We start from the raw sequence: 27,921 nt of genomic DNA on the forward strand, positions 1-27,921 counted from the left end.
TCATTAAAACGCTTTTACTAGTGCACAATAACAACTACACAACCAATCTGTACAATTGAATATAAACCGTTAGATCAATTAATCTAACAGTTTTTATTCAATTTTGCATATTAATTTTGTTGTGCATTAGCCTAAAATGTTAATTATTAAGAGGACGCCCACCCCAATTGAGTAACATTTAAGTTGAAGGGGTTCAAATCTTCTGCATCCAAAATTTTTTGTGATCTTTTTATGACCTATTTACTTAATTGATAATTTGCATCCATCAATAACGTGATCTTAGATACTTGTGATAAGCAAAGCTCAATCGTAGAAAATTTAAAAAATAATATGAGTGGTTTATGGCTGACTCTAATGACCCTTCAAAGCTTAACAGGCCGCTAACCCCCGTTGATTATTGAAATAATGTGAATTAAAATGCCCTTAATTATTCAATTATTCTGAGACTTATGGGTCACTTATCTTATGGTCTTAATTATCACCAAACATCGACTTTTAACCACTTATAAGAAGTTTTCAGTATTAATTTTTTATAAGTTGAAGAATTAATATTATTAAGTGAAGTAATAAAAATAAGGAAAACTAATGAAAAATGTTTGAAAATTTTGAGTTTTAACGAGGACAAAATAAATGATAAAATGAATAATATTAGGTTTGACTTTTTAATATAAAAATGTTGTTTTGCATTAAAATGAACTGCGGTCTTTTCGTTAAAACTTCTATAAAAATAATGATGTGTCAAGACCTGAGATAAGTCACGGTAGTACCACAATGTTTTGAATGCAGAAGATTTCATCTCAGGCCATAGTGTCTATTTGGCAATTGGGGCTTTTTTTCGGATGAGGATCCTCTTTGTAGGGATTTTAAAGATCCTTACATCCTAATCATTGATCGTATATTGTACGGTAAATTTTCGTTAGATACTATTTGTGTTTAATTTTAAATAAAAAAATTTAAATAATTTATGACCTCATGATATAAGATGAATAACTAGAATGTAAAGATCCTTAAGATTTTCACATTTTGAATCCGAATAGAATCTAAATTCCTTTTTTTTTTCTTTTTCTTTTCCATTAGTGTGACATTTACAGGGCACATGCTGCACGACAATAATTTGAAAAAACGTGAACGACCACTCAGTGTAAGGCATTTCCTCCACCAACTTTGGTTTTATCGACTTTATTCCCAATTTTTAAAGCTGGCTAGACAGGCATTCTGGAATCACTTTCGAGAAGGTGTTACTATAAAATGAAAAAAATGTTTATAACATTTCTTGTGTTGTTCTTAACCCATGGACCCTCCATTTTAATTTTAACCATGGAGATGGTATATACGTTATATTGGTGTGTGGGTGTAAAGTTATTAACTACTATAGTTTAATAGTATTCGTTTCATTTGTGAACGAAATACTTTAAGATTTAATTTCCGCAATAAAAAGTTTTATACCAAATTATTAAGACAAACGTATTGTGTAGCTAAACTCAAATCTCCGTTCTTTTTCTTTTTAATATATCAATGAATGAAAAAAATTGATGGAAGGACCTGGAGTGATAATTCCATAAAGAAGAGTTGCAAACAATCGTTGATTGAAAAAAAATATGGGTTTCAATTTCACATTGCACATTCTCCGACCATTTAATGTAGATAGTATATATTAAAAAAAACTTTATGTTACAAGAATGATTTTAACCAAGTTAAGAGTAGTATGCTCACCCTTATATATATCCAAATTCGAATCATCTATAATTTAGACGAAAAGTATTGAAAACATTACGAAGAAAATGTTCCTTCCAAAATTTGAGTCACGGATTAAACCATATAAATGACTTCAAAAATTTCTACTTTACATTAAGGCATTTTAAATTATACTACATAAAGAAATAGATATAATAAAGTGACCAAACTTATATATGCAATTTTACCGAGAAATATCATAAGAATTAGAGTAATGTTAAGGAATTCACATTTTGTAAAGAGTAAATTGTAACAATGGTCATTTAGCTTTAACTCAATTGAAAATTCATTACCATTGGTCTCTCAATTCATCAAAACGTGCAGCTAAGATCCCTCAACTAAAATTCAATTACCATTTGTCCCTCAACTTTAATCCAACTGGAGAAATGATTTCTCAACTTTAACCCAATTGGAGCAATGGTCCCTTAACTTTAATTCAATTGTAGCAATGGTCATTCCAACATAACTCATTTTGATAAAATTCTGACGAAGTTGACGAAAATGATTTTAGCTACATATTTTGATGAGTTGAGGGACCCAAATTGTAGCAATGGTCATTCCAACATAACTTATTTTGACAAAATTCTAACGGAGTTGACGAAAATGACTATAACTACTTATTTTGATGAGGTAAATAGCCAATGATAATGAAATTTTAATTGAAAAATCATTGCTCCAATTTAATTAAAAATAAAGAATTATTGCTACAATTTACTATTTTGTAAACGACACATAAACTATAATTTAATAGAAATAAGATCCACAATAAGTTCCACCTACGATGATCTAAGTGCGATTTACAAAAATGTAATACCACTAACATTTTCGAGCTCGATTTCGAGGAAGTTATGATTGTTTGTCCCAACCTTCACCCATGTGCGTGTGATCTCCATCTTGGCCCGTACAGTCAGATGATCTGACTCAGAGCTCACATGTGCTGCGTTCCGATTACAAAATGGGACATGAACAAGAAAAGCATAAATAATAATTCTTCCCCAAAAACACAAAAAAACAGAAGAGAAAAGTAACAAACAAAATTACTAATGGGCCCCGGCTTTAATTACATGCTGAGCTGTCATCACCTCATTGGCTCCCAATTCCCATCAAAGCCACCCCACATGGAGAGATTTTTTCAATGTGACCGGTACACAAGGTGGTACACTACATGTTACTAAATAAATGATGAAATATGTGTGCTAAAAAATTAATAACTTAAAAAATAAAAATTCTTATCATTCCTATTAAAACACGTGGTGTACCACTTGTATTCCCGTTACAACTAAATTTTTTTCCCCACATGGCCGAAACCCACTAATCAAGTTTCACCGACCAAACACACGGCTTTAGAAAGAAAATATTTACATTTTATTAAAATAATAATTTTAAATTGTTTTTATAAATCATTTAATCATACATACGTGTCTGACACACACAAAATCCTACTTATATATGTAATTCAACTCTCATTAATTTCTCTCGGGTAAACTATATTCTATTAAAAAAATTAGATAACTTACTAAGAGCATCTCTAAAGGAGATCAAATTCAAAACATCAAATTTCAATTTGATGACTGACTTGATAATTTGACATATTATCAATATTTTTCTTCCACATAATGTGCCAAAATTTATTGCTTCATTTATGTTTTTTAAATAAAAATAATAAAAATTGGGCTACTGTTTGTTTAAAATAATAAAATAATATTTAAATATGCTAGCATTTAAGATAAGTCAAATATAGTGTCTTTAGAAATAGCAAAAACCTCATTTGCCGCTAGCGTCAATTTTTATATCTTCTCGTTCATGTTAGTTTAGTATTCTTTTTCATATCAACTTTGACATCTCGATTTTGAAGATGGTTTAACGATATAAAAATTAAATAATCTACTAACTGTATCAATTTGACGATTATTTAATTTACACAAACAAAAAAAAACGTTATATATTAAATTTTTGGAATTTCCCAAATTGACCGCACGCGGTAACTCTGACACACCACGCGGCAAAGAGATTTTAATTTAATATTTATACCCACTCTGTCACGCTCATTCCTCAACTACTACTCCATACTATAATGGACCACAACCAGATCGTGGTCGTTGAAATGTTGAAACGTTTCGTCCGAAAAATTGATCGGAGATATTGAAACGTTTGAGGCCAGAGAGCTGCACAGTTTCTACAGCTCAGTCAACGCTCAGTCTCTCTCCGTCTTCAGCTTTCCGCCATAGCCAAAAGCTGCAAGAAAGAGAGGGATTTGGAGGAGAAGACCAAGTCAGATTCTGTGGCGGTCTACGGCTGAATGTTAAAGCACATCAGAGAGGAAAAGCCGAAAAGAAAAAGCGATTCCAGGTACTTTTGGTAAAAGCGCTTTTGGTTCGGCTTGCGTTTGAATCCTTGGTGGTGTGCTTGAATGAGTAAAGGTTAGGGCGGTTACTGTGTGTATAAAGGCTAGGGTTTCTGGTTTGCGGTGAAGTTGAGAAGTTGAGATGGAGAGCTATTTGAACGAGAACTTTGATGTGAAGGCGAAGAACTCGTCGGAGGAGGCGCTTCAGAGATGGAGGAAGCTCTGTGGATTTGTCAAGAATCGGAAACGGAGGTTCAGATTCACTGCTAATCTCCCCAAGCGTTTTGAAGCTGAGGCCATTCGACGATCCAATCAGGTATAAATCGGGTACTCTTTTGGTTTCTCTCTCTTTTTTTGTTCTGTTTGGCTCCTGAGAAAATTTCATTTTTGGAATTATTTAGTTCTTTTTGTTGATTAATTGAGTGTGATCCCAATGCTAATCTGGATTTCTATAATTGATTAATGTTCGTTTTCTGCGTGCTTATAGATTTACATTTCAGCTGGATCTCTAATTGATTAGTGTTCGTTAATCTGGATTTTTAATTTATTAGTGTTCGATTTCTAACAAAATCAAAGTGTTGTAAATAGAAAGTTGGGAAGATCATCTCTCAATCAAAATTCGATGATAGGCTAGCTAAGAAGGGAAAAAGTAGACTCGCTGTTGTTCGTAATTTGGGATTATGTGTTTCTGGTGCATGCTGAATTATCAATGCTGTTCCCAGATCCATTTCAGCTTGGAATAGCCATTTTGTTCCGTCTCATCATGCTGAATGTCAAAACGAAAACCTTGACCAAGTACATATTGTACTAGATTTGGTTGATGGTATATCAACTGTTCTATTCTGATAATCTGTAAAAAAACTTAAAAATTGATGCATTGCGTGGTATGGGAGTTTGTTCAAGGGGGATGCGCGTGAACGTTGGGACTCATGAATGATTATCATTTCAGAACCATGCACTGTAAAATTTTTAAGCAAACTCAACAGCTTTAAATGACCTTATGCTACATAAATGAGGATAAGTTCAATTCTTCGGTGAACCATAGTTGCTGGTTGATAGGCTATGAAATTAAGGTATACCGTCTACCATAAAAAGAAATTGAGCAGATATATTTATACTTAATGGGGGTAGTAACTCCTAAAAAATATATTCATGAGCATACTTAATGTAGAAAATATATCTTTTGCCGTCTTATAAAAGAAAACTTTATTTCTTAGCGTGGTGTCCTTTGTTCTTCTTCGGTTGAAATAACAGGAGAAGTTTAGAGTTGCAGTTTTGGTTTCACAAGCTGCGCTTCAGTTTATCCAAGGTTAGAATCTTAACCTACTCAGTTTTAAAGTTGTTTATACAAGACGATATTTTTTATATTTTACAATGATTCTATTTGTTTTATATGTTTAATTGGTTTTCAATCTTCAATGTGTGCAGGTTTAAGTTTGCCCAGTGATTATACTGTGCCTGAGGAAGTCAAAGCTGCGGGTTTTCAAATTTGTGCTGATGAGGTGGGATCAATTGTTGATGGCCGTGATTTGAAAAAGCTGAAAAGTCATGGTGGTGTGGAGACTATCACAGACAAGCTTGGAACATCCAGTATCAATGGAATTTTTACTTCTGAGAAATTGCTTAATAAGAGAAAAGAAATATATGGGGTTAATAAATTCATTGAAAAACCGCCCCGTGGATTTCTTGTTTATGTGTGGGAAGCCCTTCAGGACACTACCCTCATGATACTTGCATTTTGTGCCTTTGTATCTCTGCTGGTTGGGATAATGACAGAAGGTTGGCCAAAGGGTGCCCACGATGGACTTGGAATTGTTGCTAGCATTTTGCTTGTTGTATTTGTCACTGCAACTAGTGATTATAAACAATCCCTGCAGTTCAAGGATTTGGAGAAGGAGAAGAAAAAAATTACAGTTCAGGTTACTAGAGATGGATTCAGACAGAAGTTGTCCATTTACGATCTACTTCCTGGCGACATTGTTCATCTTTCTATTGGAGATCTGGTCCCAGCTGATGGACTTTTTGTTTCGGGGTTTTCTGTGCTGATAAATGAATCCAGTTTAACAGGAGAAAGTGAACCAGTTAATGTCAACTCTACGAATCCTTTTCTCCTCTCTGGAACTAAAGTTCAGGATGGATCATGCAAGATGCTTGTAACTACCGTTGGAATGAGAACCCAGTGGGGTAAACTGATGGCTACTCTTAGTGAAGGAGGAGATGATGAAACCCCCTTGCAGGTCAAACTAAATGGTGTGGCAACCATCATTGGGAAAATAGGCCTGTTTTTTGCTGTTGTTACATTTTCTGTATTGGTTCAAGGATTGTTCAGCCGCAAGCTTCAACAAGGATCACACTTGATCTGGTCTGGAGATGAAGCATTGGAAATCTTGGAATATTTTGCTATAGCTGTTACAATTGTTGTTGTTGCTGTTCCAGAGGGTTTGCCTTTGGCTGTGACATTGAGTCTTGCTTTTGCCATGAAGAAGATGATGAATGATAAGGCACTAGTCAGGCATCTGGCTGCTTGTGAGACAATGGGATCAGCCACAACTATCTGCAGTGACAAGACTGGGACACTAACGACGAACCACATGACTGTTGTGAAAGCTTGCATTTGTGGTAAAATCAGAGATGTGGGAACCTCCGAGGAAGCTACTAACTTGGCTTCTATAGTTCCTGAATCTGGTTTGAGGCTTATACTGCAATCTATTTTTAACAACACTGGAGGAGAAGTTGTTAAAAACAAAGATGGCAAGACTGAGTTACTTGGAACACCCACTGAGACTGCTATTTTGGAATTTGGGATGTTGCTTGGCGGTGATTGCAAGGCAGAACGGGAAGCAACAAAAGTTGTTAAAGTTGAGCCCTTCAATTCTCATAAAAAGCGAATGGGTGTTGTTCTAGAGCTTCCTGAAGGTGGCTTCCGGGTGCACACTAAAGGTGCTTCTGAGATAATATTAGCTGCATGCGACAAATTCATGGGTCCAGATGGCGAGGTTGTTCCCCTTGATAAAGCATCCATTGATCTTTTGAATGGCATCATTGAACGTTTTGCTAGTGAAGCCCTTAGAACTCTCTGCCTTGCATACATGGAGGTCGGCAATGAGTTCTCAGCTGAAAGTCCTATTCCCACCTCAGGGTACACATGTATAGGCATTGTGGGTATCAAAGATCCAGTTCGTCCTGGTGTCAAGGAGTCTGTAGCAATTTGTAGGTCTGCTGGTATTACAGTCAGAATGGTTACTGGAGACAACATAAACACTGCAAAAGCAATTGCAAGAGAATGTGGAATTTTGACCGATGGAGGTTTGGCAATTGAAGGCCCAGTGTTTCGTGAGAAGAGTGAGGAGGACTTACAAAAAATTATTCCAAACCTTCAGGTACAGTTTCTTATTTTTCTGAAAAGACACTTGTACAGAAACATGTGATCAAAATTTCACAATCCCGCCAGTGAGCTGTCTCAGAAACATTTAATTAAATGAATTTTACTTAACAAATTCCCTAGACTGTAGTCTGTTAAACCTATTGAAATTCCTTATTCCCCCGTTACCATTATTGCACAGCTAATTATGGTAGATGTACAACTTCATGTCTTTAGTGGGAAGTAGAAATACAAACAGTGACATAGCACTAACCATATGAACGATAAATACATTATTTCTTGACTTATGGGTGACTTGCACCTTTAGCCATAAATAATAGAACAGTTTTTTTGTTTAATTTTGCTGTTCCCTTCCACTTCAAGTGACTTTTCTAATGATGCAATTTGATGTTATGATCAGGTTATGGCTCGTTCTTCACCAATGGATAAGCATACCCTTGTAAGACACTTACGGACCACTTTTCAAGAAGTTGTTGCTGTGACTGGTGATGGTACAAACGATGCTCCTGCACTTCATGAAGCTGATATAGGACTTGCAATGGGCATTGCTGGTACTGAGGTATTTACGAAGATGTTGCTTCTTTTTGTGTCCTAATAAAAGCCTCCTCTCACTCTCTCAAATTGTAAAGTCGCACATTTCCACAGTTGATTTTCCTGTTTTATAAATATAATATGCTAAAAGATGCAACTTTTTTACTTCTCAGGTAGTTGTTTCTAGAGAAAAGTTCATTCACTATTTTCTCTCTCATGTCATGCCTGTAAACCTATTTTGTTGCATTACAAACATTCAATTCCAGTAGAATTTGATTGGAAACTATAGTTGTACAATCAGAGTTGCATGATCTTATTACTAAATTGAGATATCAGAAGAATGCACAAGGGTTGCAAAGTGGTGGTGGTGGTGGTGATAAGACTAAATTTTATGAGGTTTACATTTGGATAATACAAGAAATAAGTGAATACCTTGCCCAAGGACGTCTTATTTACTCTCTTCTTCTTGTGCATGGATCCCCTGATCCTTTTTTATATTAAGGTAATTAAGAATGTGCTAATTATATCAGGTGGCAAAAGAAAGTGCTGACGTGATAATTCTGGATGATAACTTTTCTACAATTGTGACTGTGGCCAAATGGGGACGTTCAGTGTACTTGAACATCCAGAAATTTGTTCAGTTCCAGTTAACGGTTAATGTGGTTGCACTTATTGTCAACTTCTCTTCTGCCTGTTTAACTGGTAAGCAGACTGCGATGCATTTTCTCTCTTGTTTAAGTTTCTTATTCTTTTTCTCATGAAAATATTTTATTGGCTAACTTTTTGTTTTGGGGTTGATAACGCTCGTAGGAAATACTCCCCTTACTGCTGTTCAGCTTCTCTGGGTCAACATGATCATGGACACTCTAGGAGCCCTTGCATTAGCCACGGAGCCACCTACTGACGATTTAATGAAGAGAGCACCGGTTGGCAGGAAAGGAAACTTCATCACTAATGTGATGTGGAGAAATATCCTAGGGCAGTCTCTGTATCAGTTTGTGATAATATGGTTTCTACAGACCAGAGGAAAAGAAGCTTTTCAGCTTGTTGGCCCAGACTCGGATTTGATCTTGAACACCCTTATCTTCAACTCATTTGTGTTTTGTCAGGTAATTATGAATCATCGAGGGATGTGATTTAATCGTATTGCGTTTGTTAATGAATGGAGTATTGGAAAAAGTAAAATTCAAATTCAGGAAATGACTACTCATCCAGATACATTCATTTGAATGCTACCGTCTTCTTTCAGGTTTTCAATGAGATCAGCTCGAGGGAAATGGAGAAGGTTAACGTCTTCAAAGGCATAATGCAGAACTATGTTTTTGTGACTGTCCTCTCTGCCACCGTTATCTTTCAGATCATAATCATCGAGTTCTTGGGTACATTTGCGAACACACATCCTCTAAGTTGGAAACAATGGTTTGCCAGCGTTGCACTTGGGTTCCTTGGCATGCCGGTTTCAGCAGTTCTGAAATTCATCCCTGTGTAACAAGACTGAAATCAACCGGAACTTGAACAGGTACTTCTCCACTTGCCTACCGATGGATGTTTTGTTATGGCATCATTTCAAAGATCATTCTTTTGACTCCGTAGACTCTGAAAAGCTCACAAATTCAAGGCTAAATGATAAACTCTCCCGCTTACAAAATGATAGTTTTTGTAAACATGAATGCGTAGGACGTATTCTACCTGTTCGAACGTCTAACCAGTTGTACTTTTACAAGGATTTAGTTTATGCTAACAGGTTGAATGTTTTGCTTAATCGTGCTGTTCTTTCCTTAATGTTGATCCTTCTCTTGTAATTGCTCGTGTTATTGTCGATAATTAAACCACCGATTGATGCATGCTGCATAAGAGACTGCTTGTACTATATAGTTGGCCATGGCAATTTCCGGGCATATACCGGAAATTTTGCCGTAAAATTTACCATGGCATGCGACTCCCATCTCTTTCGTCGAGAAAACAAATTAAATGATATGACATGCAATCTTCTCGTATCTTCGCTTTCACCCAAACATCAGTCAAAGTTATGAATGGAGGTGTCACGTGATAAGAGAGATATTAACGTAAGAATTTACTCCAATTACTCTTTAAGCCAATTACAGTTTGACCTAATTTGGTCACATGTGATATTTACTATTACCGAAGTAATTCCACTCTGCTATCGAAATTTCTTTAGCAGAACAGAATCACACTTCTCTGATGTAATGCAACTCAAAGAATTCTCTACAACATCCATCCACGGGGCTCGAATCAAACGGAATCAGCGATCAATCGGTTTTTACAGGCTTCTCTGCTGGAACTGAAGATCTAACTGCAACATTTATCGGGATCGATCGGTCCTTCAGACTCTTTAGCTCCTTCTCCTGCATCCGATTGTAACATAAAAACACAGCTTCCTGCAACACAAGGGCCAATGAGTCCAAGATTAATCAAAATCCAGTCTTTAATCTAATTGATTAATCAACAAATGAGATCAATTAAGAAAACTCACAATTTCCAGAAATTTCAAGTCAGGAACCGATTTTATCATGACTTCCACTGCTTCCTTTATAATTTCTGATCCGCTGCCATTAAGGTGGCGGCTGCTGCTACGGCGGACGGTCGATGATGCATTAAGTTAATCTCTGTAAAACATTAAGATTAGAGTTAATTAATAAATTATAATTAACCATCTAAATCAACCAACAACAAATAAAAAATAAATTAATTAAGTGATTGATCAAACATAAAACATTGTTCGTGAAAATTAACAGAAATACCTGTCATTCCAGAAAGGAGGTGTCCTTCAATCCGAGATTTCACATCTGATGCAGGTCCCTGGCATAACTTGGAGATCAAGTAACCGAGAAACGCAAAGGGTGTGATCAAACTCAGCCTCCAATCTAAGTGATCGAGAAACGCTAACTCCGTCGTCCTGACGAAATGACCTGGAAAGGAGTAATCTCCGGCGGCGTATTGTGACAGTGGTGGAAGTTTCACGTCCAACTCCTCCATCTTTGCCGCCAACGACAGGCACACCACCGAAAGCAACCTCTTTGCAGATTTTGGCTCTTCTTTCTGCAGAAAAAGAAGAAGAAAAAACCATAAAAATATAATCTTTAATGCCAGAACTGTTAATCAAATCAAAGTGTAAGGAACAAAATCCTACAGGGTCGGAACTCAGCGAATAGAATCGATCGAAATATGTAATGGCCAGATATGCTGTCAAGGGCTGAAACCCAAGTTCTGCACTTCTCTGAATTTCAAGAAACACCCGATTAAATTCCCAATTAAAACTTCACAAATGTTGGTTCAAATGATCGAAATTTCGAAAACAAGAAATGGGGTTTTGGAGTTCGGAGACTAACCTTGAGAACCCATGTGATGGATTCAGATCGAGCTTCCAAGACCCAGCTGGGAATGATCACATTTTCATCTTTCGTGAAGCCGAATTCGATCTCTCTGTTGATTAAGTTCATCAGTTGCTCTTGTTCCAGTGCACTATCGGAGAAGTAGTTCATGCTGATCAATGCGTTTTCATCAGCCATCTCTCCGTCCAAAAATGTCAGACGTTCGTGGCAACAAACGTCTGGCGAGAAGGGATCGTAGTTATCACCTCCGTTGTTTCTTTCTTGGCAAGAAAGGTGCAGAAAATGTAGTAGAAAAAAGGAATCAAATAGTATGAACTCAGTGAGCCAACCCAGTACTGAACCCAAAGATTTGGAGAGAGAAAATGGTTGACCAGCAAAGACTGAATACGACTGAATATATTTATAGTGAAAGTGGATGCAGAGATGTGACACAGTTTTGACGGTTGCAGGTTTAGCAGAGTAGTCTGTTCACTCATCTGTTCCTGCTTTGTGAGTACCACAAGCTTGAACGCTAGGTTGGGCATACGTTCGTGTGCGATTGATCCTAGCATCTCTCATACTTATATGCTGCATCGTTTTTCCAAGAGCATATTTTGCTTCTACATCTCAAATTAACCGTCAAATTCTCCGGCTTCAAGTTTTCAACATTCACTGAAAATGCCCATATAATAAGAGCAACTCCACTCGTTCTAGGAGAGCAAGGGCAAGGCAAGGTGATGGCAAGCCAATGAAATTGCTGTTATAAGTAATTGGCTTGGTGCAGATCCACCGGTTTGAGAAGAGAAAGGGCAAGAGGAAGGGCAATTACTATTCACAAATATTTCTTTTTAATGTTTTATGCCTTGTAAGTGTGTAACTAGCAAATTTGTTCTTAGAAAATAAAACTTCATATTTACCCCGATAATTTAATTTTAAATACAAAGCAAAGCATAGTATTACAACAAGCATAATTAAAAATAAAAGGCAAATGAAGAAGATGGTTGAACTTTATAAGGCTGTTGAGTGTGTTGTTAAAAAGCATTTGTGCTTTTTTAGAATTTTGGGGTAGTTTTTTAGCTCTTTTTATCTTCAAATTAATCCGTTGATTTACTAAATTTTGTTTGAATCAGATGCACCAGATTGTGCCACGTTGGATAACCTTAAATTTTTTATTTTTTTTAACATTGAAAATCCAACGGTCTGCAAGGACAAGGCAACGATCTCCAAGGGACTAGGTTTTACACATGAGTGGGCCCACTACTGCAATGGCATAAGCCAAGCCAATTCTTGCAAGGGCAGCTGAAAGCGTACAAGCCCTTGGCCTAATTGCCCTCTATTTTTTGAAGGGTGGACCACTTTTTTTGGGGCCGAAGACAATTCAACCCAATTGCCCTATCAATTAGACCATAAATGGAAATGCTCTAATGATGTTTCCGAATTTCGGTCTACATGGCATTTACACAACTCTTTTTCTCTGTGCAAACTTGAAATGTGTGTATTAATAATTTCTACTAGGTGTGTCTGAATTTCCATGTACGAACTGGTACTTAACCAACTCTGTTTCTCTGTGCTAGAATTAAGTTTTGTGTAAAACTAAGAAATTCTTAGTTGCGGAGATCTGGACCACGTGACCATTCAACTGCACATACAAAGCACCCCACTTAAGAATCTTTCGTCAAACACCTTCAACGATGATTGCCTTGTACAAATACTCACAGACATTGCACAATATGAAAACAAGTAATATTTACCAAAGTAACTCTACTCCGCTATCGAAATAGCAGAACAGGATCACTCTTCTCTGATGTAATCTAATCTAACCGAAAAATTCTCTACAAGTTCCATCCGCTGGGCTCGAATCAAACAGCATCAGCGATCAATCGATTTTTACAGACACGGGTTCTTTAGGTTTCTCCGTACTTAGCTCCTGCAATATATTGTAGCATGAAAACACAGCTTCCTGTGACGCAAAAGGCCAATAAGTCCAATACTTCATATGAAACATCAATTAAGTAATGAGAAAACAGCTAAATGAACTCACAATTTCCAAAAGGTTCAGTTCTGGTATGGAGTTTATCTTTAATTCCAATGCTTCTTTTGTTAATTTTTGATCCAATGCCATCAAGGTGGCGGCGGCTGCCACAGCTGACGGTCGTTGATGCATCAAATTAATCTCTACATTAACATTAAAACATGATTAACTAACCATCTAAATCAACTCACAATTAAGTGATCAAATAGGTATATAGAAGTACCTGTGATCACAGAAAGGAGGAGGTCTTCAATCTTTAATTTTACATCAGATGGAGATTCTTGGCACAACTTGGAGACGAAGTAATCGACAAATGAGAAGGGTGTGATCATATTCATGTTCCATTCCAGTGCTCCCAACACCATAAGCTCCATTTTCTGAATCAGTTTTCCTTCGAAAAAGTGAGGATTTTCGACTTCATATTGTCACAGTGATGGAATGCTCTGCTCCAACATCTTTGCAGCCAGAGATAGACACGCCACTGAAAGCAATCTAACCGTAGCAACCTGCAAAAACATGAACTGATTCTCGTTACACAATCGCCATAAACACCGAAAGGAATACAGTTTTACAAAACACATTGGCAGTATCGTTTAGACATAGCCGAAAAAAGGGAACAACAAAATCTTACAGGGATTTGTCTCAGGGAAATGAACCGATCAAAGTATGTCATGCACAAATATGCTGTTCTAGGATGAAACCCAAGACCCCTTCTTCTCTGAAATCCCAAGAAACACCAATAACAGGAACACAATCAATTTCGATTCAAAACAACTTTGTTTTTATTCTTTTTTTTATCTAACCTTGGAAAACAAGAAACTGGGTTTTTGAGATTAGAGACTAACCTGGAGAACCCATGTGATGGATTCCAATCGAGCGTCCAAAACCCAGGCGGGAATCACCAAATCTTTGTCTTTCCCGAACCCAAAATCGATCTGTGGATTAAGTTCTGCAACTGCTCTTCTTCCAATGCAAACGCCATCGTAATGGTTGTTGAGATTGAGGAATCCTTTGTCTTCTACAAAATCTCCGTTGAAGAGAAAGCTGTGACTTTCTCGGCAAGAAAGGTCCGGCGATAAAGGATCACTATTTTGGTTTCTTCTTCTTTCTATCTGTTCTGTTTATTGCATTCCGCGCAGAAAATCTAGTAGGAACAGAGTCGGATAATATAATCCCAGGACTGAATAATCCGAGATTTGGAGAGAGAAAGAATGGTTGACCAGCAAGACTAATGAGGACCGGAGAGGTTGAAATGGAGACGAAATAGGGTTACAGTTTAGCAAGAATGTGACACCGGTTTAACGGTTACGGTTTTCAACAGAATCGGGAAACGGGAATCGTTAGGGACGAATATGAGATTTTCTGTTTGTTTCAGAGCCTATAGGAACGTGGCTAGATTGTATAGTTAACAAAAATGGAACTTTAACGAAAATCTCTTTTCATTAGTTTTCCTTATCATTAAAACTCAAACTTTAACGCTTATGATTAGAAGCAACTTTGTATGTGATCCCGCTTGTTTGTGAAGTGTTTTTAAATGACTGAAAATGTTTTTAGAAATAGTATTTATAGAACCAATTCTTAGTGAAAGTGAAAATTAATACGGAAAAACACTTGACTGCTTCCTGCAAGAAACACGTAACTGGTGTCTATCGAATAAATCACTTTCAAGTGTTTTTGGAACCTAAAAATATTTTCTAAAGTGCTTTCAATTATTTAAAAGCACCTTCCAAATGAAATTTAAAAAAGAAAAGTAATTTTCACACATCTTTTTTAGCCTCTTACACAGCCTATTTAATCATGGCCATTGATTCTGTTTTATTTATTTAATATGATGGCCAAAAATAAAAAAGGGTGTGTGAGATAGATTTTTTCAAGTACCATATTGTCAAGCAGTACTCCACATGTCATAATACAAGCGGAGGAAATGAGAATTTTTTTTTATGTATCCCTCTACTTATTTTATGTCACGTGGAGTACTTGATTGAATATTGGACGCGTGAAAAATTTTCTCGTGTTAGAGGCTAAAAAGTAAAAAGTGTGTGTGAGAATCACTTTTTTTCAAAATTGTATTTGCACTTTTATAGAATCAACAACCTGTCATTGCACATCTGAATGAACAGGTCATTGATTTTACAAGATGAACATTTAAGGAGGTTTAAGAAAAATGAAAACTTACAAAAAATTTAGTTTTAATGAAAAATGACAAATAAAGGTGTAGTGAATAGTACCAGAGAAAGGTAAAAATATGATTTTTCGTTAAAATTGAACAGTACTGGGAGTATTTCGTTAAAACTCCCTTAAGAAAACGCTTATGATCAAAAGCAATATCTATATGACGGTATTTAAAAGGAATTATGACACATTTGAAAGAGTATATCGTTGATTTTACAAGAAAAACTATTGCTACAATAAGAATGCTACTGTGACAGTATTTAAGTTATTAATTGCAAATTCTTATGCATTTGAATTTTTATAAATTGGAGTAAGTATTAATTTTGATAAAATGTCATTCTTGTCACGCCTTAGTGTCATATACCTATTTTGTAAAAGTCTTCGTATCTGACCCTCATAATATTATAGTCATTATATTAGTCATTGAGGATCTCCTAATATATTTTGAACTTTTGAGATATCTTATATCTTAAAATTTAGCGATTATAAATTGCAGAATATAGAATTCACCGGAGCACAACTTATTTTCTTAGTCAGGGAGGAGGGTACATGAATGTGGGTTGTGTTTCCCTATGGTTTGACTGTCCCAGATCCCATTCCAATTCAAACTTGTCACTTCTGAAATAGTTAGGCTAGGAAGGGAAGGGATAGATTGAGATATTTTTCCAATGTTTAGTGTACACAATGTCATTTTATGGTCGTCCATTATAAGGATTGTCATTTTTTGTCCGTTCCTTGTACTATCTTATAGGTTACATTTGGTGGGCAGGACAAGAATGAATATTATACTTTGGATTGGTTAGGTTAGAATGTAAAGAAATAGGTTGGGATGAAATTTATAAACCGTGTATGAAATTAATTGCATAACCCACTTTATTTCAAATTTATAGCTTATCCAGTCAAAATTTCATTTACACCATCAAACAAGACTTGAACGTATAGCCATTTTAATTGGCTATTACCCATGGACAAGGATTGTCTGCCCTGCCACTTCCGGTGCCCTCCCGTGCCCTTCTATTTGTGTGGCCACGGTTAAGCTACGTCAACATTTTATATTACTATTTATTTTTGTCCTATCATCTCTATAAAAAAAAGTAATATAAAAGGTTGATGTGACTTAACCGTAACCACACAAAACAAGAGAGCACGAAAGGGCACCGAAAGTGTGGGAGGGCAGACAATCCTTGTCCATTCCCCATTCCATTCAGCACACCAAGCAGACGTATAGTGTTTTTTTCTTTCAATAAAGTATCTATTAAAAAAAATAAAGAACTAGAAACAAACACCATCTTTCTTCAGTCACTTGTCTGGTTTAAAATCCACGTGTCACACGTGCAGCACTTTTCTAGCCGCCTCCTGGCTGTCTTCCACTCGCGCGTCTGGCCGACATCGCCGACTCCGTACTACATAATATTTTTCTGAGCAACTCCAGCCCCATATTCTTTATCACAAAGCACATCAAACCCAACGGCTCACAGCCCGCCACGTCATAAACCATACGACTCCGCGCACCAGCGTGCCACATGTTTGCACCGAATATTCGATGCCACAAAATGTTCCAGATTTCAATTTCCCCCAAATTTTGATTTCTCAAAAGAAAGAGGAAGCCCCTTCTCGCATTTTTGCCCCAAATCAGGAAACCCTAATTCTTTTAATGGCTGAATTGGTCTCTGGATTTTCTGAATGCAGTTTTTTCTCGTCTCCGGCCAATTCGATTTCGTCGATCTCGTCAGAGTTTCTTCTCTTTGGCAGCGCTCTCCTCCTCCACCTTCTTCTTCTCAGATTTTTAGTCGCCCTTGTAACTTTTTCTGACAGAGAAAGCGTGCTAGGGATTCAGAAAGTATAGTAGGGACCCCCATACAACTCACAGTTATGGGGAAACGTAAGCCTTTCATCCCTTTAGACTTTTCAATTTGATAATTTTGTTCATTAGGGTTTTCTTGATTCTGCTAATTCTGATGTTTCAATTCGTTAGTTTTAATTGTAATTTGCTTGTTTTATTGCTTGAGATCCCAAATTTGCATGCAATTTATTACTTTTTTGTTGGTTTCAATTATTGCAACAAGTTTTGTTTTTGCTGATTTTAATGTTTGTTTGAGCTCATACTACATGTGGGTTTTTAATTATCTCCTGAAAAAGGAGGAGAAATTAGTAAATAAGAATTGTGGAATTTTCGGTGTTGAGTTTATTGTGGATTTTGGCATTTGCAGGTAGTTCTCAGCGCAAGAATGCTGCAATGATGGATTTTGGCATTTGCGTGAGTTCGACGTCGACTACGCGCTCCTTTCGTAATGAAGATATGCAAGTGGAAAAGGATAGTTTACTTGACCAAGCTGTAGATGCTTTGAATGAGAAGAGTTATACTCTCCTTTTGATAATCATATTATGTAATGATAGTAATAATACTCAGAAAAAAGTGCGAAGAAGCTCGTTTTATTGTTGCCCATTTTGCTTACTAAATGTTATACTTTGTGTATTTGGTGTTCATCAGGTTTGCCACTTTATTGCATCAGTGTCTGAATTGCATCAACAAGGGTTCGTCCAAAGAGATATGTTTGGTGTCTCATGTGATCGGTTAGGTCTTAACTCCTTTTTTGGCCCATTCGTTTACTTCTCCCCCAAGTATCAAAATCAGTTTTTAATCTTTTCGTGTGTGCTTGTAGGACTATCGGCTTTGACTGTTGGATGTGGAGACAATGCTCATGAAATACTGGAAGAATCAGTACCTGTGATTTCACAGGTTTTCAAATCTGGATCTGAAGTCTCAAAAGACATCAGCGGTAGCTACGATATCATACTTCTTTAGGCTTTAGCTTCATATGATTTCTGGTTGTTGGACATATCATGATATTGAACCAGAGCAAACAGGAAAGTCAATGCAAATTATGTGGCAAGTAGTTCATCCAAAACAAAGTTCCAATGTAAGTGAGTGCTTGCCGTATTTATCTATTTTTATTTTGTGTGCCAGCTGAAGGTGCTGTTTCACTATTTGACTGTTGTCCATTCTATAACTTTTTCAGGTAATGGCAGTCAAACTCTCAGCAGCTGCAATAACCACCGTGGTGTCTGCGTGGTCCTTTCTTTTGACAACTGTAGATGGGTGGAATCTTAATTTTAAAGATTGGCAAGAGTGAGTAAAATATTGTTAATTGATGCATTTCATTGCTTTGCTTTTCTTTCATTTGATAAGGATTTGTCTGCTTCTTGATGTGTGATTCAAACCACATCCTGTTTATGTATTAAGATTTTGGCTGCGACCAATTTGATGCAATAACCTTGTGGAATAACTTACCCACATCATAGGTACTATTTATGTTTAATTTTAAATAAAAAAATTCAAATAATTTTTTGTCGTACGATATAAGATGAATGATTAGGGTGTGAGGGTCTTTATGATTCTCACACTTTGAATCCTGATGAAATCCAAATTTTTTTTTTTTTTTTTTTTCATTAGTGTGACATTTGCAGGGCACATGCTGCACGACAATAATTTGAAAAGACGAGACTGACCACTTAGTGAATGGCATTTCCTCCACCAATTTTGGTTTTATCTACTTTGTTCCTAATTTCTAAAGCCGGCTAGACCATCATTATTGAATCTCTTTCGAGAAGGTGCTACTATAAAATGAAAAAAATGTTTATAACATTTCTTGTGTTATTCTTAACCCATGGACCCTCCAATTTAATTTTAACCATGGCGATAGTATATATGGTATATTGGTGGGTGGGTGTAAAGTTATTAACTACTATAGTTTAATAGTATTCGTTTTATTTGTAAACGAAATGTCTGGAGATTCAATTTTCGCAATGGTGAGTTCTATACCAAATTATTAAGACAAACTTATTGTGTGGTTAAGCTCAAATCTCCGTTCTTTTTCTTTTTAATATATCAATGAATAAAAAAAATTGATGGGAAGACCTGGAGTGATAATTCCATAAAGAATAATTGCAAACAATCGTCGATTGAAAAAAAGAGTAAACTGTCGATTTGCCCCCTGAACTATCACCCAACTTTCAATTTCCCCCTGAACTTTTTAATTGGAAAATTAAGGACTTAAACTAATTTTTTTGGCCAATTTTCCCCCTACAGTTAGTTTTTCATAGATTTCATCCAAATTAACGTTAACTCTTATCATGTGCAAACCACGTAACTCTCATTTGTGGACAAAAGTGTCATTTCACTAGACCTTTAGATACAAAAGCTATAGAATCACACATATTTGCATAGGTTTATATTTTAGAAATCTAAGGTTTTCAATTATTTTAAAGAATGAAGCGACCGAACTACCCACACATGTTGTGCATATGCTTCCATTTAACAAAAATTTGGATGGAATGAATGAAAAATTGACAGCAGGGGGCAAATCGGCCAAAAAAATTAGTTTAAGTCCTTAATTTTCCAATTAAAAAGTTCAGGGGGGAAATCGAAAGTTGGGTGATAGTTCAGGGGGCAAATCGGCAGTATACTCTTGAAAAAAATATGGGGTTCCAATTTCAAGGTGCACATTCTCCGACCCTTTAATGTAGATAGTATATATTAAAAAAAACTTTATGTTATAGGAATGACTTTAAACAAGTTAAGAGTAGTATGCTCACCTTCATATTTATCCAAATTCGAATCATCCTTAATTGAGACGAAATGTATTGAAAACATTACAAAGAAAATGTTCCTTTCCAAAATTTGAGTCACGTTTTAAACCATATAAATGACTTCAAAATTTCTACTTTACATGAAGGTATTTTAAAATATACTACATAAAGAAATAGATATAATAAAGTGACCAAACTTATATCTGCAATTTTACCGAGAAATATCATAAAAATTAGAATAATACTAAGGAATAAATAATAATTCTTTCCCAAAAACACAAAAGCATAAATAATAATTCTTCCCCCAAAAGAAGAGAAAAGTAACAAACAAAAATACTAATGGCCCCGACTTTAATTACATGCTGAGCTGTCATCACCTCATTGGCTCCCAATTCCCCATCAAAGCCACCCCACATTGCCAAAATCCGCTAATCAAGTTTCACCAACGAAACACACGGCTTTAGAATTTTTTTAAGGAAAATATTTACATTTTATTAGATAGTGTTTTAAATTATTTTTATAAATCGTTTAATTGTACATACTTGTTCAACACACGCAATCCTGCCTGTATCTGTATTTTGTTCAACTCCTATTAATTTTTTTTCTCCGTAAACTATATTCTATTAAAAAAGTTAAATAACTGTTTGGACCCAAAATGTTATTTTGGGCCGAGCTCAGAAATATCCTCGGCCCAAAGGTGTTCATTTAGAATCTTGTCATGGGCTGGCCATGTTAAGGTTGGCTGAATCCTGCTACAAAGAGGATTATTTCGGATAAAGGTGAAGTAGTCGAGACCTAGTATGATAAGGAGTCCTAGGGATGCTGGGACTTGGGAAATGAATTTGGCTCATTAAAAAGGTGGGTTCAAAGTCCTAATTGAATTAGGATTGGCCGAGTCCTAGTTAGATTAGGTTAAGGAGTCCTAATCCAAGTGTGGTTCTAGCTCGGCCATGAGAGAGTTTGTTGCTATAAATAGAGAAGGGAGTGCATCATTCAAAGTCTCCAAATTCAACACACAAACTGCCCTGCACAAACTCTCGCTCTACGCGAAACCTCTCAACAACCTTGAGATTTTTATTTTCTTTTTCCCGCCGACACATCTTCAGTTTGGATAAACAACATTGTGAAGGCAACCGGCGACATCTTCAGGTTGGATAAACAACACTGGAGCCGTAGAATCAGCCGATCAAAGAGCACATTCAGTTTGGATAAACAACACTGCTTCTCGACCGACTGATTACCTATCCAAGTCTGGGTCGGCAAGGATTTTCGAGTCCTTGTTGGTAGAGGTCATCTCATCAGCATTCTCGGCGAAGTGAGGTGTTACTAGGTTACTACATTCGGCACATTGAAAGCCGAATCTGATATTGAACTTCGCAAAACTAGCAGCCTTGTCTTCAGGCTCTAGAACCTAAAGGCCGAGACGTGTTCCTTCCTCGGCCGCAGTCGCAAGATCAAGAAGTCAGCAGCGCGCTCAATGCAACATCAACACATTTTACTCATTGGTCGAGCTCGACCGATGAGTTGGCACGCCCCGCACATAACCGAAAGATGTAGTTAGCTTATTAATTACTTGGCCTACGTGCCACATAGGCTTGGTAGTTTTTAGGGTCAACATGGCACGGCTAGTGGGACACAGTGCTAAAGCTACGAAGTTCATACCATTAAGACACGATCAGTAAAAAAGAAAACAGGAATGGGTAAATCAGGGGCTAACCTTCCACCTATTGTCCAAAACCTATATCATGATGGCTTGTCACAGGCACAAAATCCTCCTGTTGTTGTCACACCCGAAGTAACAAGTGCGACACGCCGAGAAAAGGAAGTCAATCTCGGTGGACAGGCTCGTGATGTGGAGATCACCACCAGAGCAACAAAAGGAATTTTTGTCGAAGGAATATTAAAGGATTGTGGCGAGGACGATGGTGAAGCATCTGATCCACCAACTAGGTCTTTTTTTCGAAGACGACTTGATGATCAATCTTGGCAGTTTGAGCAAACGTTTAGTCGAGAAATAAAAGGGATACTCGAAAAAGTGTATGGTTATAGCGTCGTGCATACTAAATTGCTCAAGGTCCTGGTTAGCAATACCCATAATATTGGACACGCTGATCGATCCAGACAATTTATTCTAAAGAACAATCCAATACCAGCATTACCAGCCGAGACGGGATCTGCTCGGCTCAAAATGATTGATTTGAAAAAAAAAGGTGGATCAAGCAGCAAGGTGGACGAATTCGATCGAGGAGCGGAAACGGCATCCGTCGATATGGTTGAGGTCCAAAGAATGATTGATTCGACCTTGAAAAAGGGGCCGAAGTTCCCAAAATTTATCCATCCATGCTCAGCTTATGTAGAAAAGTTTGAATTGTCCTTGTCCTTGTTAGAACATGTAGCTCGGTTTACTGCGCAATGCGGAGATGTTAATAGTGACTTCCATAAACTGCGGATATTCAACTTCTCGTTGACGGGCTCAACATTCGCGTGGTACATCAATGGTACATGAACCTCCCACCTAACTCCATCCAAAGTTGGGAGGAACTAGTCAAAAAATTCCATGAGCAATTCTATCGGCCGGGAATGGAAATGTCAGTTTCTTCATTGGCCAGGATGGCTCAAGCATTTGACGAGTCACTAATGGATTATCTTACAAGGTTTAAATCGGCCAGAAATTGGTGCTGAGTACCTCTCTCTAAAGTCAAATTTGTCAGGCTCGCTTTGAATGTGCTAGACGTGGAATACAAAAAGAAATTCCTGGGGGAACATTTTCGAGATATGTATGAGCTGGCTCAACACGTCGAACAATATGATTATCTGCTCCGAGAAGAAAAGATATTGAAGTCCTCATCTCGATGGACGATCTATAAGAACCCTACAGTTAGTTATGCATCAATCGAAGTTGAAGAACCCAAATGTGTCAACATAGATGCGACCGAGATAGTGATTGATAAACCTTATGTATGCAAGGCATAGGCACACGCCAACTCCAAAGATGTCAAAACTCGCTCGGCCAGTGTAAAAGCGGCCGTTAAAACATCGAAGGTCTACACATTCGACATAACTAAGGTCGATGCCATCTTCGTCCAGTTACTAATTGTGAAAATTGTCAAGCTTCGGTCGGGACATAATTTTCCCAAGGCCGATGACTTAAAAAGGAAAATTTATTGCAAATATCACAACTCGGACAAGCATGCAACGAACAACTGCATTGTGTTTTGAGACACCATCCAAAGCTTGGTCGACAACGGCAAACTCAAGTTCCTAGAAAAGAAAATGGGCATAGACACCGACCCATTTCCTACGGCGACAATAAACATGGTAGATGCTCGTCTGCCTGGGGATAAAGGAAAAAGAAAGGTCGAGTTTGTTACAATGCAACACGTCCCAAAGCAGAACTCTAGACCACGACTCATGATTGATTTATTTTCAAACGAGTCGCCTAAAGATTTTTTGGGACTAGCTATCGTCGAGCCCATGTTAAACTCCAGCGTAGAGGAAACGGATGGGCTGGTGGTTTTATTTAGTCGGTAAAAGGCAAACGTCATCTTCATCGAGCCAAAGGAGAAACCACCTCAAGCTACAATACAACGACCGCCTTCTATGGCCGCAACGACACTTCAAAAAGTGCTCGGTGCAAGCCAACACCAGGGAGTTTTCTATAGGCTCAGCCGTCAAACACGGATCGATGGAAAACCTTCAGCCAGACGACGTCTTGATTTCGACACACCGTTTTATAACGAGGACTATTATGCGCGCAACTCTAGCAGCTCAAGTTCATCCGCAAGCCAGAAAATCTTCAAACCGCCTGAGCCACTCGACCAACTGTGGTATAGTTATAACTCTCATACCAGCGTGTATACCGCACTCTCTAAATCGCAGAAAAACTGGCGCCAATGAATAGACTGCATGGCCAGCCGACAAGCGGCTCGGGCTACCTATGCTACCAAATGACAGCTGAAATAAATAACAGGTAATGAAGATGACAGACAACCCTTGTCAATCATGGCTGAATTACTTCAGGGAAAAAAGGTGATCAATCTTGACTTTGAGACCACAATAGAAGAATCTGAGAAGCGCATCAAACTTATTCTTCGGCCTGGGGAGATGAAAGCTCGTTTCGAACACTTTAAGAAGGAAGCGAAAAGCAAACTTCCTCTGTTGCCTTCACAAGAGCCATTAATAAAAGTCTGACGAAATCTACACCCCTCATTTCTCGGTAAAGCTTTGAAGTACATGCGAGAGTTTCACAAGAAATATTCCACTAATGACTTGTACGGCATACTAAAGGCGTGTTAAGAGGCTCTTGACCTGGCACTAACTTGCCCTGATGCCGAGCAGATTATTCAAAAGACCACTGATCCATGGATGAAGGCTAGGTTCCAGCATATACGTGAAACTCGAGTTATTGGTTTTGAGGTTGATCTATATACTGATATAGATACCACCGGGCTTCATTTCTCCCTCAATGACCTCCAATATCTACGATACCATTTTGAAGTCTTCTCAACCGTGTCTTTTTTCGGCCTGACGACCAATGAGAAAGAGCGCGCAGCATGGTTATATGCTTACCTAGACACAAGGGATGCCCGAATCGCCTATCAAGAGCTTGCCCGTAAGGCGTTGTAGGGATAAGACATGTCTCCAATGTTGAGTGAGCTCAGAGATAACAATTAGAATAAAATAGGTCATGTGGATGTACCACATGAACAATTACTTTAAAAAATGATTAGGTTGAAGACACTAAAAAACATGATACTTTGCTCGATAGTCTGGAAGACGACGACCATAACCCAAAGGACCATTCGATTCTCGAAAATATAGAAATTAGCATGGTCCACGTTCTACCGGCTGAATTTCAGCCAACCACGTCCTAACCGACTTTCTTGGATGGTGAAGTGGTTGCCGAAGAAGCGACGCAAGTCGACTTCATCGTCATGGAGGAGGACGAGCAAGTAAGCAAAGAAGACAAACTCAAAATAACTCTTGCTGAGCTGTTTCCCCGCTATTCCTCGGCTAATCTTCATCATTTGAAGCCGTTGTATGTTACAGCTCACATAGAAGGATATCCAGTTTCCAAAATCTTCGTTGACTACAAAGCAATAGTCAATATCATGCCCATCTCCATCATGAAAGCACTATGTCACTCTAACGACAAACTTATTCCATCAGGGGTCACCATAAGTAACTTTGTCGGTGACAAATCCTAGACCAATGGGGTATTTCCGTTAGAAGTAAATATCGCAGATCGTAATCAGATGACTGCGTTCTTCATAATCGACTCAAAAATCGAATATAACGCATTGCTCGGTCGGGATTGGATCCATCAAACATGCTGTATCCTTTCGTTGTTATATCAAGTCCTCATCTTCTGGGACAGTAAATCAGTCGTGGTTCATCTGGCCAATGATCAGTTGTTCGAAGCTACGACAACCACGTCGACTACATCACCTTACAAGGTTTCAACGATGAAGGACGGCCGACTCAGATTTCAGTTCAGAAAGCCATCAAGGTTGGCGCCGAGACTGTTCACAAGGATTCAGTGAGACTTGGGTTGGCTGACCTCATTTCCAATCCCGATGTCTGACACCAAACAGGCCGAACGCCAGGCTGTAGTTTCATCTACCATGGAACGACTGCTGGCTCATTGGTATACTATTTCCAAACAACCGAATTCGAGCGTAAACCTCGTGGAGTTTCTCGTCGAATGAGATAATGGTCCTGTCATTTCCCTTGACAAAGTCCAAGTTACCCTGGTCGAGCTTGAAGACAGTCAGCCTCAAGTCAAAGACCCATTAGAGGAAATAAATGTGGGAACGACCAATGACTATGGGCCGTTATTTATTAGTGCCTTGTTACCCCAACCCATGAAAACCGAACTTAAAGATTGTTTTTCTTGGAATTACCATGAGATGTCTGGTATAGATCGAACCCTCGTCAAGCACGAATTATGCATTAAAGTTGGTTGTAAGCCTTTTCGCCGACCCCTTTGGCGATTCTCGACCGAAGTACAACTCGGCATAAAAGATGAACTAGTTCGACTTTTAAAAGCCGGGTTTATTCAGACTGCTCGATATGTCGAATGGATGGAAAATATCGTACCAGTTCTAAATAAAAGCGGTGCTTTACGCATTTGCATCAACTTTCGTAATTTAAATTTGGCAACCCCAAAAAATGAATATCCGATGCATCAAGGACGGCCACGGCCAACCATGAGATGTTATCCTTTATGGACGGCCATGCTGGCTATAACCAGATCTTTATTATCGAAACTGATATCCACAAAATCGTTGCCCGTGGGCACTTGGGACCTACGAGTGGGTAATCATGCCATTCGACCTCAAAGATGCTGGTGCCAAATACCACTGTGCTATGAATACCATTTTTCATGACCTAATTGGTACAATTACAGAAATGTACATCGACGATATGATAGTTAAATAGAAGGTCGCCGAACACATCTAGATGATCTTAGGAAAACTTTCATTCGTATGCGCTAACATAATCTCAAAATGAACCCAGCTAAGTGCGCATTCAGTGTATCGACCAGCAAGATAAATTTTCTCCGCCGTTTTGTAGCTAATTTCGGTTGGAAAAATGAAAGTGTTATCTACACTTTTGAAACTCAAGGATTCAGACAAATTCAAGCGGCATGAAAAACATCAAGCGGCCTTCACACAAATCAAGGTTGGCCTTACAACCCCACCCATCCTCGTACCGCCTCGGCCCGGTAAATCTCTTAAACTATACATTTCAGCAGTCGAAGAGTCAATCAGCTGCCTCCTTGCACAAGACAACGATATTGGGCGTGAGCAGGCCATCTTTTATCTCAGTTGAAATCTTAACTCACCCGAAATCAATTATTCAGCCGTTGAAAAACTTTACCTGGCTTTGCTTTTTGTTGCATCTAAACTCCATCATTACATGCTCATTTCCGTCACTCAGGTTATCGCCAAATCGACGTTATTCGGTATATGCTTACTCGACCAATGGTCAAAGGCCGAATTGGGAAATGAACAATGGCATTGTCTGAATTCAGTTTGCAATACGTGCTATAGAAAACCGTCAAAGGACAAGCACTAGCCAACTTCTTAGCTCAACATCATTCTCCACATGGTTTCGGGGGCAACAACGTCGAAATTGGCATGGTGGAAACACGTGATAATTATTGGACGATGTATTTTGATGGCTCTCGAACTTCAGCCTCGGTCGGTGTTGGAATCGTCATTCAATCCCCAGATCAACATCGCTGGTATGTTTCTCTCAAGCTTGATTTCGATTGTACAAATAATTAGGCCGAATACGAAGCCCTTTTCATTGGCCTTAGCGTCCTTCACGACCTGAGGGCAGCCCACATACTCATCTTCGGTGATTCGAAACTTGTGATTAACCAACTCAATGGCACTTTTCGTTGCATGAGTTTTACTCTAGTGCCTTATCACATGGTTGCCAGCTATTTGGCCGATTTGTTCGACGGTATTACATTCAAACACATCTCCCGCATTCGAAACACCGACGCAGACGAACTGGCTCAAATAGCCTCAGGAGCATAACTCCTGGGGGGCGAGCTAAGCCAGGCAATACTTGTAATACGACGATCGCACCTGACCTTGGTTAATCAACAAGATCTCTAACACAATCACGTGATCCGTACACAAGTGATGTCCTTACCTTCGTTGTTGGAACGAGGAGATCCTGTAGACATGTGTGCAGTCAAGATATTACCAGACGACTGAAGAAGGTCAATCATGCGATATCTCGATAACCCCAGTGGCAAACACGATTGGAGGACAAAGGTTCATGCCAC

General features: G+C 38.1%; 3 protein-coding genes and 1 pseudogene across 4 annotated transcripts; 2 read left to right on the plus strand and 2 right to left on the minus strand.

Annotated features, from left to right (window-relative positions):
- Positions 1-3,787: 3,787 nt before the first annotated feature.
- On the plus strand, positions 3,788-9,753 carry LOC126632500 (calcium-transporting ATPase 1-like). 2 transcript variants are annotated; one of them, XM_050302927.1, is made up of 8 exons: positions 3,788-4,083; positions 4,182-4,394; positions 5,333-5,387; positions 5,507-7,458; positions 7,861-8,019; positions 8,522-8,693; positions 8,802-9,100; positions 9,241-9,753. In XM_050302927.1, the coding sequence occupies exons 2-8, from the start codon at positions 4,221-4,223 to the stop codon at positions 9,478-9,480; spliced, it is 3,051 nt and encodes a 1,016-aa protein (XP_050158884.1). In that variant the 5' UTR covers positions 3,788-4,083; positions 4,182-4,220; the 3' UTR covers positions 9,481-9,753. The 2 variants fall into 2 exon arrangements, with proteins under 2 accessions (XP_050158884.1, XP_050158883.1); XM_050302926.1 differs by having other exon boundaries at positions 3,788-4,394.
- A 788-nt stretch (positions 9,754-10,541) lies between these two features.
- LOC126632658 (cyclin-D5-1-like) lies at positions 10,542-11,521 on the minus strand. The gene is made up of 4 exons (XM_050303101.1): positions 11,342-11,521; positions 11,143-11,229; positions 10,754-11,051; positions 10,542-10,618 (listed from the first exon to the last, which is right to left on the minus strand). The coding sequence occupies exons 1-4, from the start codon at positions 11,519-11,521 to the stop codon at positions 10,542-10,544; spliced, it is 642 nt and encodes a 213-aa protein (XP_050159058.1).
- Positions 11,522-13,118: 1,597 nt separating this feature from the next.
- LOC126632661 (cyclin-D5-1-like) lies at positions 13,119-17,052 on the minus strand (annotated as a pseudogene).
- LOC126632503 (uncharacterized) lies at positions 17,018-18,333 on the plus strand. The gene is made up of 3 exons (XM_050302931.1): positions 17,018-17,409; positions 17,738-18,101; positions 18,191-18,333. The coding sequence occupies exons 1-3, from the start codon at positions 17,400-17,402 to the stop codon at positions 18,231-18,233; spliced, it is 417 nt and encodes a 138-aa protein (XP_050158888.1). The 5' UTR covers positions 17,018-17,399; the 3' UTR covers positions 18,234-18,333.
- The last annotated feature ends 9,588 nt before the right edge of the window (positions 18,334-27,921 follow it).

The sequence above is a fragment of the Malus sylvestris genome, chromosome 8, assembly GCF_916048215.2.
Source record: "Malus sylvestris chromosome 8, drMalSylv7.2, whole genome shotgun sequence".
Classification (NCBI taxonomy): Eukaryota; Viridiplantae; Streptophyta; class Magnoliopsida; order Rosales; family Rosaceae; genus Malus; species Malus sylvestris.